Source organism: Diabrotica virgifera, chromosome 3 (assembly GCF_917563875.1).
Source record: "Diabrotica virgifera virgifera chromosome 3, PGI_DIABVI_V3a".
In the NCBI taxonomy this organism is placed as follows: domain Eukaryota; kingdom Metazoa; phylum Arthropoda; class Insecta; order Coleoptera; family Chrysomelidae; genus Diabrotica; species Diabrotica virgifera.
Genome location: NC_065445.1, coordinates 35,740,107 through 35,759,663, shown reverse-complemented (window position 1 = coordinate 35,759,663; position 19,557 = coordinate 35,740,107). Strand labels below are relative to the sequence as shown.

General features: G+C 31.9%; 2 protein-coding genes across 4 annotated transcripts in view; one reads left to right on the top strand and one right to left on the bottom strand.

Moving 5' to 3' along the window:
* The window catches only part of LOC114345196 (cardioacceleratory peptide receptor), a 370,854-nt gene that overhangs the window by 170,508 nt on the left and 180,789 nt on the right, over positions 1-19,557 (top strand). Inside the window, exon 2 of one of the 3 annotated variants that reach the window (XM_050646430.1) lies at positions 6,016-6,223. The exons of the other annotated variants lie outside the window; for them this stretch is intronic. Within the exon in view, the coding sequence (XP_050502387.1) occupies positions 6,197-6,223 (27 nt within the window). The 5' untranslated portion in view covers positions 6,016-6,196. The remainder of the gene's footprint in view (positions 1-6,015; positions 6,224-19,557) is intronic. 3 annotated transcript variants of the gene reach the window in all.
* The window catches only part of LOC114345218 (uncharacterized), a 231,693-nt gene that overhangs the window by 188,381 nt on the left and 23,755 nt on the right, over positions 1-19,557 (bottom strand). The window lies entirely within an intron of this gene.

Below are 19,557 nucleotides of genomic sequence, written 5' to 3'. Positions count from 1 at the left end.
ATAATTTAAAATCGGTTAACCACTACGGCGTCAGGAATTTTTTTAAATACACATTTTTTTGGTGCTACGCGCAGGGCAGCGGAGAGTTTGCTCTAATTGGACATTCCAATGACCTTTGATAATGATTGACAAATTTTAATTTTTAGTAGATTTCGATATAAATAAATAAATTTGTTTATTGCAAAATAAAAACACATGCTCTGTCCTTTGAAATAACACTATTTTTGGCAAAAACTTTCTTTGTTCATATATTTTAAGTTAGAGAATAAAAGTTTATTATTTTTAAACATATGCAACTGTTTAAACAATATCTTACAAACAATAATCAAATTAGTTTGATTTTTGTGGATTTAAAATATTAAAATAGAACAAAATATAGTGTAAGAAAATAATATATTAGATAAAGATTGGAAAAACTTTTGGTGGAAATCAACTTGTGTGAATCGAACACCGCTGTCCTGCGCGTAGCACCAAAAATTAGTGTTTATTTAAAAAAAATCCTGACACCGTGGTAGTTAATGGATTTTAATTTTAAAAATTGCAAATGAAAGGTACGGTATTCTTCTATACGTAAAAAAATTCAACTTGCTATCTGCTTTATTTTCAGTCCTGCAACATTTTGAAAAAATGATTTTTTTTTTGCGAAAGCTGGATTGCAAAATTTATTTTGCAAAATCTATTGCACCGATATTAATAAAATTTACAGTGTTGTTTTACTATATTATATAGTTTTTGTGGGTAAAATATTAAGGTCCAAAGTATAGCATAAATGGTTAAAATACGTAAAATGCAAATACTTGTTTCTTATGGTTTTTTTCGCAATTATTGCTATTTTGCAACAAGGGTGACAATTTTTAAAATTTGTAACCAATCCTATATTGTAGAAAATTTAATTACGCGACTTTTAATTACGCAACTTTTATTAATCAGTACAACTTTTCTCCAAAGTGAATACTTTGAAAGTTATAACCAAAAAACGAAGAAAATAATCGAATTTTTCCTTCATTTTTAGACATTTTGATTATTTAAACAATGTTCCGGACATTTTTGAGTGGGAGGATAACCCAATTATTATTAAAGGAGTTAATTCCAAGAAATTTCTGCAAAACAATATGAGTCACCTCTCAACGTCCATCTCAAAACAGATGCACCCTGGACTAAAAGTGTATGGTGAGAGCTGTGTTGGTGTATGACGTGATTCACCGCCTATTATTATAATATTATATATTATAAAGATGATTCAGAAAAAGAAGATAAAGGTAACTGAAATGAAATGGTTACGATGGATTCTAGGTAATACTATAAGAGGCAAGAGTAGGAACGACTTGGTTAAGGAAAGCCGGGGTACTACCGTTTCAAAGAAGATTCAAGAACAAAGACTGCTATGGTTTGGTCACATTAGATGTAGAAATAAAAACTGTGCGGCGAAGGATAGCTGTTAGAAGTTGATGGAAGTAGGGGTAGAGACAAACCGATGAGAAGATGTAAGGTGTGTGTCGGAGGGAACTTTAGAGAAAAAGGTTTAGGTGAAGAAGATACGATGGACAGAAATGAGTGGCGAAGAAGAGTAAGGAACAGTAACCCCTGAAAAGGGGAATCTGAGGTAGAAGAAGAAGTATAGAATTCTGATTCAAGAATCATAATATGGAATGTATGATACGTCAACAGATGGTCTAATAAGTCAACTTTTTCAGGTGTACGTGTCAAATTTTATCACAATGCAGGTACTAGTATATTTTTGACAGCTACACTCACCGGCACGAAAAACGGGCACCCTAAAAAATGGGTCATTTTGATGTCTCCTATCTCCTAAATCTGTTGTCCGATTTAAGTAATTGTTTTAATATGTTATAGCCTTATTGCTTAGCAATATCGCTGTAGTAATATTGTTGCTAGACAGGTAAATTTTCATTGTATACCGGGTGTACCAATCAAATTGGGTTTTTTTCTCAATTTTCACAACACCCTATGGAATATTCTAGCCTTTATAAAATATTGAAATTAAAACCCGACTATAGCCCCAGGTTTTCTTAACATTCCTTTTTTTATTCATTCGCTTATGTTGGATAATAAAAAAGTTAGGGACTTTAACAACTAGCCATGTTCTTTATCAATACAGGGCGTTTCAAAATAAGTGCGACAAACTTTAAGGGGTAGTTCTGCGTGAAAAAATAATGACCCTTTGCTTTATAAACATATGTCCGCAAATCCTTCGTTTCCGAGATACGGGATGTTGAATTTTTTCCTACAAACTGACGATTTATTAATTGCTCTAAAACCGGTTCGAATATGCAAATCCAATTTGGTAGGTTTTAAGTGGTAGATATTGCGCATTTTTTCACATACAATTAAGAAATTTATATTCACCATTGGCGTGCATACGGGTCATATTACCCTATCATATTACCCGCATGCACGCCAATGATGAATTTAAAATTTTTAATTGTATGTCAAAAAACGCGCAATAGCTACCTCTTAAATCCTACCAAATTTCATTTGCATATCTCAACCGGTTTTAGAGCAATAAATAAATAGTCAGTTTGTAAGAATAAATTCAACATCCCGTATCTCGGAAACGAAGCATTTGCGGACATAGGTTTATCAAGCAAACGGTCATTATTTTTTGTCGCACTTATTTAGAAACACCCTGTATTGATAAAGAACATGGCTAGCTGTTAAGTCCCTAATTTTTTTATTATCCAACATAAGCGAATAAATAAAAAAAAGAATGTTAAGAACACCTTAGGCTATAGTTGAATTTTAGTTTCAATATTTTTTAAAGGCTAGAATATTCCACAGTTTGGTTGGTACTGATATTGCTAAAGAATAAGGCTATAACATATCAAAACAATTATTTAAATCGGACAAGAGGTTAAGGAGATATGAGACATTAAAAATGACCCATTTTTTGGGGTGCCCGTTTTTCGTGCCGGTGAGTGTATATAAAGTCGACGTATGAGAAAAATACACAGCGAGGGAGACAAGGAAAAAGCTGGATAAATATTAAGGGACAAGTGTTGCTTGACTACACTATGAAATTTTGGTTTCTTAAATTTCGTCTTCTTCTTCTTTAGGTACCGTCTCCTCTAAGGAGGTTGGTAATTATCACAGCTATTTTCACTTTTGAGATTGCAGCTCTGAACAAGTCGATGGAACTGCAATTATAACATTTTTTCTCGGATTGTTGAGCCAGGAGATGTGTCTTCTTCCAATACCTCGTTTTTTTCCTGAATTTTTCCCTGCGTTAATGTTTGTAGCAACACATATTTATCCACTCTCATAACGTGGCCGAGATATTGTAAACTTTCTTATCTTAATCGTATTCATAATTTTCTTATCCTTTTTCATCTTTCTGAGGACCTCAACATTTGCTATTCTATCTACCCAACTTATTTTTAATATTTTTCGGTAGGTCTACATCTCGAATGCTTCAAGGCGATCCCTTATTTCTTTCTTTAATGTCCAGGCCTCCACCCCATACAGCAACACAGAAAACACATATATGAACGTAGTATTCGTATTTTGAGTTGCAAACTAAGGTCTCTACTGCATAATACTCTTCTCATCTTGTTAAATGATGCTCTAGCTTGTCCCATTCTCATTTTTATTTCTTCTGTATAGTGGTTATTCTCATTAAAATTGTACCAAGATATCTGTATTTTTTACTTTTTCTATTGGCACCCCTCTTATGTTTAAACCGTCTTGTTGTTGTGTTTTGGAAATGGTAATAAATTTTGTTTTATTTGCGTTAAGCGTTAGTCCGCTTCCCTCACTAGCATTTACTACATTATCTAAGAGTGCCTGTAGATCTTGTATATTCTCTGCAATTAGTATAATATCATCGGCATATATGATATTGTTGATGGATCTGCCGTTGACTTTTATTCCAATGGTTACATTTTCGAGTGATTTTTTAATTATTTCTTCCGAGTATAGATTGAACAATAAGGGGGAGAGTATGCAACCTTGTCTTACGCCTCTTTTTATCTCTACTTCCTCCGAAAGTTCTTTACCTACTCTGACTTTTGCTGTTTGGTTAAAGTAGAGATGAGTTATTATTCTTAGGTCTTTATTATCAATGTGTTTATCTTTAAGCAACTGTATAAAATGGTTGTGTCGGACCTTATCGTAGTGAACCGTAGTAACCGTATATCTAAACAAGAATAAAAACAGCTAAACGCCGTAAAAATGAGTGGCGCATACAATATTCCATCTACAAAAGATCTCATATGAATATTACGTGGCGCGAAAATGTATTTTCATTTTGATGCAAAATAAAATTCTAGTTTTATTTAAAAAGATTTTTCAATAATATTTGCTCAATTTGAAGTAAAACGCGCCACGAAAGAGTAATGCATGATACAGTTTGAATTTTGAAGCTCTTTTGTGGCGCGTTTACGTCAAATTTATGAAATATTATGGTAAAATATGTTTAAATAAAACTAGAATTTTATTTTGCATCAAAACAAAATACATTTTCGCGCCACGTAATATTCATATCAGATCTTTTGTAGCTGGTATATTGTATGCGCCACTCATTTTTACGGCGTTTAGCTGTTTTTTATTCTTTTATCAGGAGTTTTTCAAAGTTATTTATAAATTAAATGTATAAAGTTGAATGCAATGTTTCTCGATTACACGTTAAGCTTTATAAATGGTCGCCTTTGTCGCATTATCTCCCAAATGATCTAGTGTCCATCGAATGTACACTAGATTTTTTTCTATTCAAAATAGATTAAACAAATATTGGGATGGCCGGTAATTGAACTCGGATTGCCCGTTGCCAGATTAAATTTAGCGTCGTAACCACTACAACTACATAAACCATTTCGGGAATAATGGTTAATTGGATTATACTTTTGTAGCTTAATCACTTCTAAACGGCTTAACCGATTTTGATCACTAAACATGAGTTTGAAACGTATTGACGACAAGTAGTATCTGATGCATCTATGGTCAAGTATGATAACTGAAGGTATTACAGGAATTATTGAGCTTAAATAACCGTTTTTTCCCATAGGAAATAGATTTGATCATACTTATGAAGCCTATTACTTAAAAATTCGAATTTTCCCGGATATGAGGTATACACCGTTAGATTCGTCTAGAGTCCTTCTACAAACGCTCAGAAATTTTGAGTAATTGTCGAAAAACCAAAATTTTCAAAGTTTAGTTTTTCAGTTTTTCGGCTATACTGAGCCGTGTGTATGCCTGATCCTGACGGCTTAAACACTATTTGAAAGCTTAACTCAAAACTATTGATTTGGTGTATTTGCGGTTCTCCTGTCTCTTCTTGAACCGATGATATATACCCCCAAAAATATGCCGTTTTTTACCTACCAAGTCCTATAGCTGGCTTATCGGTGGTCAAAAGTCACAAACTACACCGGTTCTGAATCGGCCCAGACCCCCTCTTCAAGCACAAAAAAAAATTCAGATTGGTTTAACTTTTCCACACACATACATACATATTCACAAACATTTCCCCTTTTTTAAATAGAAGCTGAGTCATATTTCTGAGCTCGGTAACTTTTGAATGGTATAACCGATTTTTAAAATTAGACATGCGTTGAAAACGTAATTCTCAGTACTATCATAAACCGCAAAGGTCGGACTTAAATTTTCGAAATTTTTGGGAGTTTTGGGGACGAGAACGAAATACAGACCCTAAATAGGAAGTGCCTTAAAATCCACACCCTTGGACCAAAGGGGATGGTTGATATATGGATGGGTGAGTCTTTTTCTGAACTTTAAGATGGGAGTTGGCCCAATTCTCAATTCAGTCAGATTTGTGTGTGTGCGTGTTTAGATTTATGACCTTGGTTTGAACCAATTGGCCAGCTCAATTTTTTTTTATTTTCATACACAATTTCCTAATTTTAACTGATATACATTATATATTAATAATTACAAACATAATTACATACATTACATTAAAAATACATACTAATATTAAACACTATTACTAAATACTTATACTAAACCACTAATTGATATTAAAATATTTTTTTTCAGCGCTAAGACCTAAACCCGATTCAACCTCGCGGCAGTCAGATTCAGAAAATCGAAAATATAGTGTCGCGTGTAGGGGGTTTGTGCGCCACTGGGAGAACTGCAGTTCTCTGGGATTGGATTAACCACCTACTGAACGGCCCTCTGATCCAATTACACCGGAAAAGTGAACGAAGTCCATCAAATGATTTTAGCTGATCATAAAGTGAAGGTGTGTGAATTGACAAAGGCCACAATAATTACTAAAGGGAGCATGAGTCATATTATGTTGAACGAAGTTTTAAATATGACAAATTATCTTGCTGATGGGTGACGCGTTTGCTGATCATTGACCAAAAAGGTGTTCATGTGGACCATATGAAGCACAATCCGTCGGACTTTTGCCATCGATAGTTAGCAGTTGAAAGCTAAGGGGTCTACAGACTCTGCCGTATCCCGCATTTCGATATCTATCTTTTTTGGTCAGTCCATTCCTCCTCATTTATGGCTCTATCTTTCATTATTGCACTGATTACTTCTTTCCATTCTCTCCTTCTTCTATTCCTATGTTTCATGGAATATAGTTTAAGGCCTGTTTCAGTTATCACATTCTTGGACCAGAGTGGATGGTTGATATATGGATTGACAGGTCTTTTCCTGAACTTTAAGATGGAATTTGGCCAATTATTTAGTTCGGTCAGGTTGCCAGAATCAAAAACTTCGCTTATAAATATATAGGGTGAGGCAGATAAAGGGCCTATTAGAAATATCTCGAGAACTAAAGGCAACAGAATCATGAAAATTGGAATGAAGGGGTTTTGAAGAGTGATCTATTTAATGAAAATATTTTCATCTATTTTTTACTTCCGGTTATACCGGAAGTTGCTTATAACTTCCTTTTTTTAAATGGGACACCCTGTATATTTTTACATTTTTGGATTTTCCTCGATGTCTCCTTTCTTAATATATGAGGTTTTATATTTTTATACTGGATAGTTTAAAAATAATTACGTGTTTTTATCAATTTCGTAGCAATTTTCACACGCTGTAGAATTATAGTACTTTGACATCAAAAACTCTATTTACGTTCAGATGATTTTTAATATAGTCTACTATTGTTAAACATTATTAGTATACGCTGTGAGCTCGTACGTAGAGGGGATATTTACAAATTCGCGAGCGCCAGTAGTGACAAGTCTGTAAATGTTTACCGGTTTGATATAAATGTCAAAGTGATTAATTTAAAATTACAATTAAAATCATTAAGAGGAAACAGTAGCTATCAACAGGTAGCGAAAACGCATTCCAAGATTGCGGCTGTAATTTTGAATATTTTTTCGAGATATTTGGCACACGTATTCGTAATATAATAAAGAATGGCGGTACAGAGCCCAATTTGAAAAATATATTAATATGTGGAAATTACTCTGTAATTAAATACAATATTAAAAAAACTAGCCTGTACCGCCATTAAGAAGAACAAAAAATACACTTTCTTCAAATAAACTTTTTTATCCGATGCCTAGATTTTGTGTCATTTTGGAACTACTAAAATTTTTTATTTCATTAGTAGTTCCAAAATGACACAAAATCTAGGCATCGGATAAAAAAGTTTATTTGAAGAAAGTGTATTTTTTTGTTCTTCTTAATGGCGGTACAGGCTCGTTTTTTTAATATTGTATTTAATTACAGAGTAATTTCCACATGTTAATATATTTTTCAAATTGGGCTCAGTACCGCCATTCTTTATGATATTACGAATAAGTGTGCCAAATATTTCGAAAAAATATTCAAAATTACAGCCGCAAACTTGGAACGCGTTTTGGCTACCTGTTGATCGCTACCTTAATTATAAAAAAATATTAGTTGGTCAAAGCTGTGGTATATATTTTTACCTTAAATATACTTACGTTTTAAATAATGAATTTAAGTTTTTTTAATGTTCCGTAATATGTAATTATAAATTAATCTATTAATCTTAGCGCCATCTACACGATAATTGTGAAAGTATCCAAAGTAAGAAATTAATATTTCATCAATAGAACGTCAAAATGATAGCAAATCTTTAAAAAATCGATTACAATTTAATTACTTTTTTGCGATGTAAATATTAAGCGATAACAATTAAATAATAAATTTAAAAATTACCGGTGAAAGTTGAATTAGTAATCCGCTAGGAGCGCCACCAGCGAAGCTCAGAGCGTATAGCTATATATTGAATTTTAGTATACAGGGTTGGTCAAAACACGGAATGAATATTTTCTGCGTTTTCTTAAATGGAACACCCTGTATTTTAGTATTGTAATGAAATGATATTTTATGGTACTTTTTTAATTTATAAGCATTCCCTATACCTAACTGCTTTAATTTGTGAGTTATTGGTGATTCAATCCAAACATTAATTGCAACAAAAAATGCGTGAAATTTTATTAGGTTGGCCTTGGAAATATTCAGTCACAAATAATTTTTCGGAAATAAATACATATTAATCTAGACTGATCGTTAAAATTCCCAATAATGGTTGAGCTATCAAAATACTTACGTAGTTAAGATTGTTGGTGTGATTAACAATTAAGCACAAATTAAAGCAGTTAGGTATAGGGAATGCTTAAGAAATAAAAAAGTACCATAAAATATCATTGCATTACAATACTAAAATACAGGGTGTTCCATTTAAGAAAACTCAGAAAATACTCATTCCGAGTTTCGACCCACCCTGTATACTAAAATTCAACAATTAGCTATATTAATAATTTTTGACAATATTAGACTACATTAAAAATCATTTGAACATAAATAAAGTTTTTGATGTCAAACTACTCCAATTCTACAGGGTGTGAAAGTTGCTATGAAATTAATAAAAAAACGTAATTATCTTTTAAACTACCCTGTATAATAATACAAAACCTCATATTTTAACAAATAAGACTTCGAGTAAAATACAAAAATGTAAAAATATACAGGGTGTTCTATTTAAAAAAATGAAGTTATAAGCAACTTCCGGTATAACCGGAAGTAGCAAATAGATGAAAATATTTCCATTAAATAGATCACTCTTCAAAACCCCTTCATGCCAATTTTCATGAGTCTGTTGCCTTTAGTTCTCGAGATATTTCTAATAGGCCCTTTATCTGCCTCACCCTGTATAGTGTCACATGTAGGGGGGTGTGCGCCACTGGCGAGAACTACCGTTCTCTGGGATATTATAATTTATATGACTTGGAACAGAATTCTCATTGATTATTTTATTGTCGACTATAATATTCTACATTTAAAATATCCTTTTTAAATAATTTCATTCTTGTTTAAAATTTTGCACATTTTGTTAGCACTAATAGGTTGCTTCTTCAAGTAAAAACGTGTAAATATTATCTTTTAACTTTAATCGTGTTCTTTAAGTCATAAAATGCATTTTTATGATTTCTCCAAGCAGACAACAATTTGCGATGTGAAAATAAAGAGCAACAAATAATTATATAGCTTGAGTCTAAAAGTCTAAAAAGAAATATGAGACCTTTTTCATCAAAGGCGAGAGCAGTGCTTCTATTTTTAACTTAATTATATGTTGTTTTAAAAGTTAAAAGAAAGATAGCTTACAATGCCCAAACGATTTAGCATTTATAGACAGTTTTGGAACACAATCCTTTATATTTTTAAGCCATTATATACACTGACCCGCAAAAGTAACCGGTACGTCTAAATTTGAAATTTGGTGCTTTTAAGAATTGTTGAGTATTGCTCTGTATAATAATAATTAAATATAATTATCGAAATATAAGCTGCTCTTATCCATTCGTTTGTTATTTTAAACAGTTAAAAAGTTTGTCGTTTCGTGTGGCTGAAAAAGCTTTTGTTAAGGTACCCTTGATACCAGCCTTGATACCTTGTCGAGACAAGCAGAAGGATCTTTTTGTCGCATTTATAGAGTACCTATGAGAAAAGTCAACATTAACAGTAGAACAAAGGTTATGGTTTGTTTTTAAACCAGGATGAGTAAACTAAAAAGACAGATTCATACCCAAGAAAGTCACTAGAAAAATCACCAAATACATCTTCTTTTTTGGTTGATCATGTCTGCCTTCGACGGTAATCGGCCTTCGACGGTAATCCATAAATATTATATTACACTAATATGTCGCTAAAGAGTTCTAAAAACAACTGTTTTTTTATATAAAAGTAGACTTAAAATCTAAAAATTAAAAAAATAACGCAGAAAACACAAAAAATCGCCGATATAACTTAATTAACCTATGAAATGTCAGTAGTGTCAAAATTTGATAAATGTCATTAGTGTCAAAATTTCGTAACAGTGAAGTAAACTTGCCTGAGGTTGGACCAATTACAAACAAGCATTACGGCGCGGTAAATTATAGAAATACTCCCTGTGCAAGTACAGGTGTGAGTCCTAATGAGTATATTTTTAAAGATAAACCAACAGCAGTCATTGATTTGATCAAACCTAAAAAGGGTAATTATTGCAGTTATAATAAATCATCAGATTTCAAAAAAATTGAATGCTTTTTAGTAGGGGAGAAAGTATTAGTAAGAAAACTAGGTCCTTATATAACAAATAAGTGACCGGAGGTTAGTATAATAAAACGTGTAAGTCCAGTGACATACAGTCGAACCCGCTTATTAGAGTACCGGTTATAGGAATATCCCGGTTTAAGGAATAGAAATTTGAGGTCCCGAAACGTTTCTATTTACTCCTTAAAAATTTATCCGCTTAAAGGACTACGTTTTAATTAATTAATATCGCTTAATCGAATATTATTCAAGTGGACGAACAACTTTTTATTCATATTTTCCAAAAAAATTAAAATTGTGTATGGGTTATTATATCTTTCAGATAATAAATACTTTATTACGCACCAGTTGGACCCTTTTACGAAATACAACAGGCCATAAAATATCTACTTTTACTTGTCTCACAAAACTTGTAAAAATTCCTATTGCGTCCTACCTCGTTGCAGTTATAAATTTTATTGGTTATTGGTTTATTGACTTCGACAATACAATGGCAGACAAGAATAGAAATGTTTTCTGTTACTGATAACCGCCCTGTCCATTCATAAACCCGACATGAGTTTGAATATTTTAACAATCCGTTTTTTGCCTGCCGATGTGCCAATTCATCAAAACACAGAATTCGACAAAATAAAGGCCGAATATTTTTAAGAGTTGTTTCGTTTGACGATAATTTATCGGTTTTCGAAGATACTGAAGATTTAGAACAAAACAATGAAACCACCCAACTCAATATTAAAGCGAAAGATGAGGCAAAAGATGAAGATTTTTTCGATTTTGTGGATATTCCATTCAATTTGGCAAGTCCTAACCGTTTGTAATATTATAAGAAGATTTCTGGAGGGTCAATTCAATGTAATTTTTTCTAATTTGTATAACTTAAAGATGTTAAAAAAAAATGAGAAGTAATTTTGGCGTATGCATTTTAAATAAGATAATTATATACATGTTTACATATTGCACACATTTCATGCTTATTAATGGATTTATGCACAGAAAATATAATTTGGTTTTTTAATAAAATAAGTTACACTGCTGTATCATTGACATAAAAGGACCTAAAACCATATAATTTAATGTAAATATAGGTAAATTATTATGTAGGTCTATTCAGTAGGTACACTTATTTCTACTAGCCATCAATGATCGGGTATTAGAATATCCCGGTTATAGGAATATTTTTGCAATAAACGGGTTCGACTGTATTTGGTTCAAGTCAATGATCGAGTTTTGTACAAACATGTAAACAGTATTAGGACATTTTCAACTACTACAAACGTAGAACAACCAAATACTTCAATGACTACAAACCATGGGTTAAGACCTGCAGTAGTTCAGGAAAATTGTAATTTCGAAATTGTCGACCCTCCAAGTCACCAAATGACTCCTGTTAAAATTAAGAAACTAGTCTTGATTCAGAAGAGGGTCTACAGTTTGGAAGTCCTGTTAAAAGAACAGATCATTCAAACCCTTTCGAAACTACTAATCCAACAGGCATTGAATTGAGACGTAGTAATCGTGTACGTCATCAACCACAGAGGTTAGCCTTAAACTTTTAAACCGTAAACGTTTAATTATAGGTAAGGAGCGAAATGATGTGTATTTAATTGTAAGTTTCTGAGTTGCTTAACAACGTTGCGTCGGGCTGTCAACGGCGACAGATGACAGGTAACCAGAAAATGGAAGCAAGCTCTCTTTGTATTAGATATTTCATAATAAAGTAGTCAAAGTACACTTCGCGTCATGTAAAACTGGTACACTTTTTTTTCCCAATGTAAACCTGTGTTCACACTGACAATTATTGTTCGTTAATCACTTCGTTGTTGCCATCACAGATAACGGAATTGCACTAAATCTAAATACAAAAAAAATAACGTTTAAAATGTATATTTCGAATTGTAATATATATATATATATATATATATATATATATATATATATATATATATATATATTTAAATTACACACTTGTTCACTGTAAAAATTATTCATTTTGTATTAATTTCAAATTAAATTTTTAATTTTTCCAGTGTGTTTTATTTATTCTACACAACTTAATGCAGTTTCTCCTACAATTTACGAGAAACCAATCACACTACCTCTCGATTTGACATTAAACATAATAATTTAAAGTCATGTCAAGATTTATTATCTATCATTTTCATAAATTATAATAAAACACGAATCAATGTATGGATACTTAATTGAGATGACATATAATTACAATTGTTTTAGTTTTTAGTATATTAAAAAATGCGGTTTGTCGCACAGTCCCGTTTTTACCTAGTTTGATATAATATTTTCGTTGAACTGGCAACGTTGCCATAGAAATTGGAATGACACTTGTGGCAAGATCAACTTACACAACTTGAAAAACACGATTTTCGGTTATAAGAGTTGTACCAATTTTTTTTGACGCGAAGTGTACAATTTAGTATTTATATCACGGGCAAGCTTAACAATTATCATTTTATTTATTGCTAAACTATTGGTTAGATTGTCGCCGGCCTCCTGATATTATAATCTACTATAAAAAATCTTTCATATCACCAATTTATTTAATTATTGGTAAATAATTACTTTCCTAAAGTTTTGATCGAAAATTTCAGATTCTTTTGGGAAAGCTCGGATTTTGCGAGTAAAATTTTTGTTGAAGGAAATCGAAAAAAAAAACTTTGTGCAGAACTAAATTGAGGTGAATTTTTATTTGAGTGTTTTTGGTTTAAAGGAAAAATCTTAGGAGTTACAGAGCACTAATTGAAAAAAAAAAGAAGGTTTAGGAGTGCTAGTTTGTTTATAAATAAAATAACACACTTTTTGTCATACCCCATATTACTAATAATTGCAATCTTAAGATTCGATTTTGGCAATCAAATAGCTGGTAAATAACTTTTCCCAAAATGACATTTTTTCGATTAGTTCATTCATAGGAGATCCTGACCAATAGAAAGCTACATAAATCTAAATTAAACTGATTATTTTTTAATGATTTTAACTTCCAATCGTATAGTAAGATATTTGATCACGTGTTTAATTCTGTCCAATCAGATTAAAATTATACTGAGAATTATTTACTGTAGAAAATTACCGATACAATTTTTTTTAAGTAGATTGTTTATGTTTAAAGGCAACCAGTTTCCTAGTTTTGACAACTGTCACATTTAAGAAAATATCCATAATATACGTATTAAAAAATAATCTTACGAATATCACACGACAGTAAGAATAAATAAGAAAATAATGTTTCATTTTTACTCAAATTTGTTCTCATGGGGCAATAGCCACTCGAGCCCTGCGGGCTCTCGTGTCTATTGCCAGACAACAAATTTTCGAAAAACTGTCGCATTATTTTCAATTTATTCTCACTCTCTTGTGATATTATACCCGATTATTTCATTCATAGGAGATTCTGACCAATAGAAAGATACAGAAATGCAAATTAAGGTGATAATTTTTGATAATATCGCGTCGTCAAGTATATTACGTCAGATGCCCTTCGTTGCTACGAAAAAATACATTCAGTGACATTAATGACAATTAATGTTTTAAAAGTTATAAAAGTGATGACTTTCAACCGTAAAATATCGACTGTCGAACGTTCTTAGGCGGTGCGCGGTGGCTCATTTATTTCCATGTATAGCAAAATCTGCCGTTTGCTCTTTGCCGAGCCAATCGCTCTATGCCGATTCAGTGCGTGGCCTGCTTAACACTACCCCGAACAAGCCGTTCGTAGTGCTTGTGTCTTCTCGCAACAATTTTAACTGGTATGTATTCGCTAGTAATTCCAGAAAAAACTAGTTTGAACTAGTATATAAACTACTCTAAATGAAAGCCGTTAGAGATTTCCAGTTTTAACTGAATTTAGCGGACAAATCTAGTTTTGACTAGTTCAAACTAGAATTGTCTAAAGCGCATAGTTAAAACTAGTTTTCCTAGTAAATTTGGGTTTTAACTGAAATCAGGTTTTAACGGTAACATATACACTTTCTGAAGATCTCTAATGAGAGTAAAACTAGTAAGGGTGTTTATGGCAGTCTCTGAACGAAGTGATATACATATAATACGTCTCTTGATTTCGTGTTACAGTGATTTTTCAGATCTTAAATTGTTTATAACTTGAAAAGCACATATTTTAGACAAAAGTTACTCAGTTTTTTACTCATAATAAGCTATTTAACCTAAAAATAACTTGTTCCGGAAAATTAAATTTAATTTTACTATTTAAATTAATTTAACGATAAAAATTATTTAAACAATTTTTATCGTCATTTTCTCTTGGCAACATGCATTCTTGTTATAATGGGACTATTTCAAAGAATATTGTGTAAAAATGTGGAATAAGAATATTGACGTCATTTGTTGACGATTCCTCTCCCTAAGCTGCCAAATGCAGCGTTACTGTTGATTTTCTCATATTACATTTTCTGGATTGTCTTGGAAAATATAGAAAGGATATAAGCGTCTTCCTACTTCTCACGAAAATATTGGTTATTTACAAATCGATTTCTCAAATAAGGTTTCAATCTATCTAAAACCGTTTATGTGTATCTGGAACACAAACATTAGAAGCTCACATAAAAAGGAATAGTAGAGATTCCGTAAATTTATCGGACAAGAATTCAAATAAATTCGTTTCTGGTTTCCCAACTTTTATCAAATCAGGTATTTTCTCTAGCTTTTCCTAATCTTCTTAAAACTGAGTTACCGTTTTAAGATAATCAAATTGTATAAAGTGACAGTGATTTGATTTTCTAAAGAGTAAAGATTTACGTTATTTTATCGATTTATAAGATTATTCTTTATTTACTTAAATTAAACATTTTTCGAAAAGAAAAAATTTATAAATGGAGAAAATAATTAAGAAAAAATAACAGTTTGACATGACTTTGGGGGTTTTGAATTTGATTTGAGGGTCTGTTTTCACAAAATTAAAAACCTTGTGAGATATTTTATAATAGAGCAAAGAAATACCTTATTGATATTTCATAAATTGTATTTAAATTATTTCTTTAAAATACTTGATATAATCTATTCAATATTAGTATATACAGTAGGGTGGATCGATTATCGCAAATTTTTTTAAAAATTGACTCATTGATTTGGAATACCCACCAAAAGTTACCTTTAGTAATGACAATAAAAAAGTGTTATTACAACATTTTGATAAAATTACATCTTTTGCCCTCTACCGGCCTTTGAAAATCGAAAAAAAAATGTTGGAGTAATAATTACAAAATTAACGACATTAATAATAGTAACGACAATAAAAAAGTATTATTACGACTTTTGGATAAAATTGCATCTTCTGCCCTCTACATGCTTTTGAAAAACAAAAAAATAAATTTGGCATTACTAACAGAAGCCCGGTCATGGCGGTCCTGGTTTGTTTAGTCTAGTCCAAACTTAGAGGGGCGGGGGTGCTGCGCCTTTGGACTTTCAGTTATGTTTATTAGTCCTACACTTTCAATGTTCACAAAATTATTTTAAACTTCCTACCTTGGGCAAAGTTTGTGACCACTATGGGCTATTGGCCAGATCTGCAGCAGCTGTGGCAACGGCATAGCTACAAGACCTTGGAATTGTTACCAACGCTAACACGATAAATATGATAGACAGAAACAAACTGAGAAGAGCAAGAGACAAATCAAGAAAAGATTTTATGTAACACTTCCCCGAAACTTTGCAGACCATATATTTGGACGTAAGGAAAGATAAAACCTTCGTTATCGAAAATAATTAAGGCAAGCACCACAGAAGAACCGCAATCGAAGAACATGTTTCATAAGTTCAAGAGCCAGGCTCCATATTTTTAGGTCACACAGTACCCCTTTCTGAATCAACTCTAAGCATTTGTCGAAGTATTGTGAACTTTTTAGAGAGTTATAGGTATAATGTAGAAAAACTAGTGGTAGTAAGATGTGACGGAACTGTGGTAAATACGGGAAGAAAAAATGGTGTAATTTCTCAAGTAGAGTTAAAGTTAAGCCGCCCTTTACAAAGATTTGTCTGACAGCTTCACTCTAATCAATTGCCTTTAAGGCATCTTTTCCAAAAGCTTGACGATCAAACTCAAGGTTCAAGAGATTTTGCAGGAACTATAGGAAATCAAATAGTGCAGATTAAATTGAATTTAAGTGCCGATCAGAAATATTTGTTTCAAATTTGTGTCGTAATTTCTACAGGGGAATTTTCTGTCGACTTTTTAAGACGAAGCCCTGGAAAGTTGAGTCATTCTCGATGGCTCACCATGGAATTGACCAAATTTATTGTCACGGTTTATGCTCCTTGATCCAGATCAAATGTAATTCATCATGTGTGAATGGTGCAAAGCATGTTTTACAAACAATAAAGCGTAGTCGATAATTAGAGCAAAATTTGAAAAGTTTATAGACCCTGTAATTCAAAAAAATACATATTTTGTACATCCGGAAAAACTTCTGCTATGTATGCTGCATGACTCTTGCCCGCATATAACAGAGCTTGCACTTCGTCGCATTCTCAATGCAGAAACTAACGCCAAATATTGATTCATCTAACATCCGACCTTTTATTATTCCAGAAATCAATTTGAACGCAGATGACTATGCTGATCTTATTGATTGGCAAAACAATAAAATAACTTGTCCTCCATTGCCTCAAGGTTTGAAAGTAGCGGATTTGAAAAATATTATTTCCGGGTCTCCTGAGAAAGTCATTGATATCGCTGCATTTCGGTATTGATATCGCAATTGATATTGGGTCACAAAAAAAGACAGTTGTATCAAGGCAAAAATTGATTCGCGCAAAGATATGCCAAAATTTGAGTCCGAAAAAGACTCCAAACAATAAATAATCAAAATTAAGGAGGAAGGTAGGGACTGGATGGAAGAATAAATACGACATATTTCAAAAATATTTCAGTTGGATGTCATTTTTATAATAATAACATGTACTTATTACTTAATTTTTCAATTAAAATCAGTTCGTGTTTTTTATTTTTTTTTTAATTTTTTCAACCCCCGATAGAGGGTAGAAGATGAATTTTTTTTGAAAAATCGCAAATAAAGATTAGGTTTGTAATACCAGTTGGCAACTTTTGCGCACTATTCCAAAACAGTTTTCGAAACTTCGATTTTTCGATCCAGCCTAATATACAGGGTTTGATAAAAAATCGGGACGGTCCAACATTTCACGAATTACACATCAGATCGAAAATCTTTAAAATAACCTGTCCAATATTTTTGAAAACTCTATTGAATGACACCAAATCCCAGCCACACACTCTAGAGCGGGGAAAGGACAATTATTTTGAAATTTTAAATGGGTACCATCATTTTTTATTGCAGGTTTGGATTTCTCATAAACAAATAAGTAACTTTTATAAGAACACTCTTTTAGAAATGTTGATAGATGGCTCTATAATCGGAAAAAACAATTTAATGTGCTACTCTATAAAAATTATGGAAAAGGTTTAATATCTCGAGAAACACACTACCAAGTGGAAAACCAAAAAACACGTTATTATTTTTCAAAAATCTAAGATATTAAGTGGCTCCAAACATTATCTCCAACACCTGGGGATGGGGCTGGTGCAACTTTTGAAATCTCAAATAGAAACCCTCATTTTTTATTACAAATTCTGATTTTACAAAACATTCTCAAAAACTGTATTCAGTACCATAAAAATTAGTTTGCGAATCTAGCTATTAAAAAAAATCAGATATAACTGTTTTACTTTTTCACGTAGAATCCTAATCTGGCATAAAAATTTGGTTTTTCATTAAAGATTTTAAAGTGTTCAACTGTTTCCAGTGTTTGGTGCTATTACATAGATTTTTGAAAAATATTAAACACGTGTTTTTGGATTTTTCATTTGGAAGTGTATTTCTCGAGATATTAAGCCGTTTCCATAATTTTCCAAGGCTATCACGATAAATAATGTTTTCCAATTATAACACCATCTCTCAACAATAAAAAAAACTTTGGCTGAAGGGTTTTGGTCGATGGCCTTTTGGTACCTTTCTTCAACAACGTATAATTCTCTCTTCTCTCCAGAAAATAAAATGTTTTTTATAATTTTATAAATCTTGGGATTTTTTTTTGTTGCTCCCTCCTCAATCTAAGACGTTTGACTAAGAGATCGTATTTAGTGTCATTTGAGTAATAGATTTTTGAAAAATATTGAACACGTGTTTTTCATTTTTGCAATCAGATGTTTAATTTGCCAAATCCCTTTTTTTATCACACCCTATATATTTCGGCTTGTTTACGAACAAACTTAAGATGTCTAATTACAATTATTGCCTCTGTAGTTCAATTAGTATAACGAAACCTTAACGTGTCTAATTTGGTACAAGAATCAATAAATCACCTACGCAGAAATAAATTTAATTAAACAAAGTCCTTGTCATTTATTTTCTAACACAATATAATTTACCACAAAAAAGAACTTAGTTTATTTTAGATGTTGTATGATTTGATTGCATCTACTTTTGTATTTTTATATACTTATCCCAGAGAAGGGCAGTTCTCGCCAGTGCGCACAACCCCCGTACATGCGACACTATACACACGAAATTTTCGTTTTTCTAAATATGCCCATCCATATGTCACCCATCATTTTGGTCCAATTGAGTGGATTTTACGGAACTTCTCATTTAGGGTCTGTTTTTCGTTCTCGTCCCCAAAACTTCAAAAAATTTTGAAAATATAAATCCGACCTTTGCGGCTTCTGATAGTACTGATCATTACCTTTCCAACGCATGTTTAATTTTGAAAATCGGTTATACCATTCAAAAGTTACCGAGCTCAGAAATGTTATTCAATTTCTGTTTAAAAAGGGGAAAATGTTTGTATATATTTATGTATGGATGGCATTGGCAGGCAGTCCAATCTTACCACTCATTATTAATAATTAAAAATAACAGCTTAGTGATAAATTACTGACAAACATTTCTTCAAGATCATGAAGGGGGGGCTTTTAACTTAATTTCGTCACTTTATGACTTTCATAATAATAATTTTTAACCGAGTTATTAAATCTTAAAAATGGCCATTTTC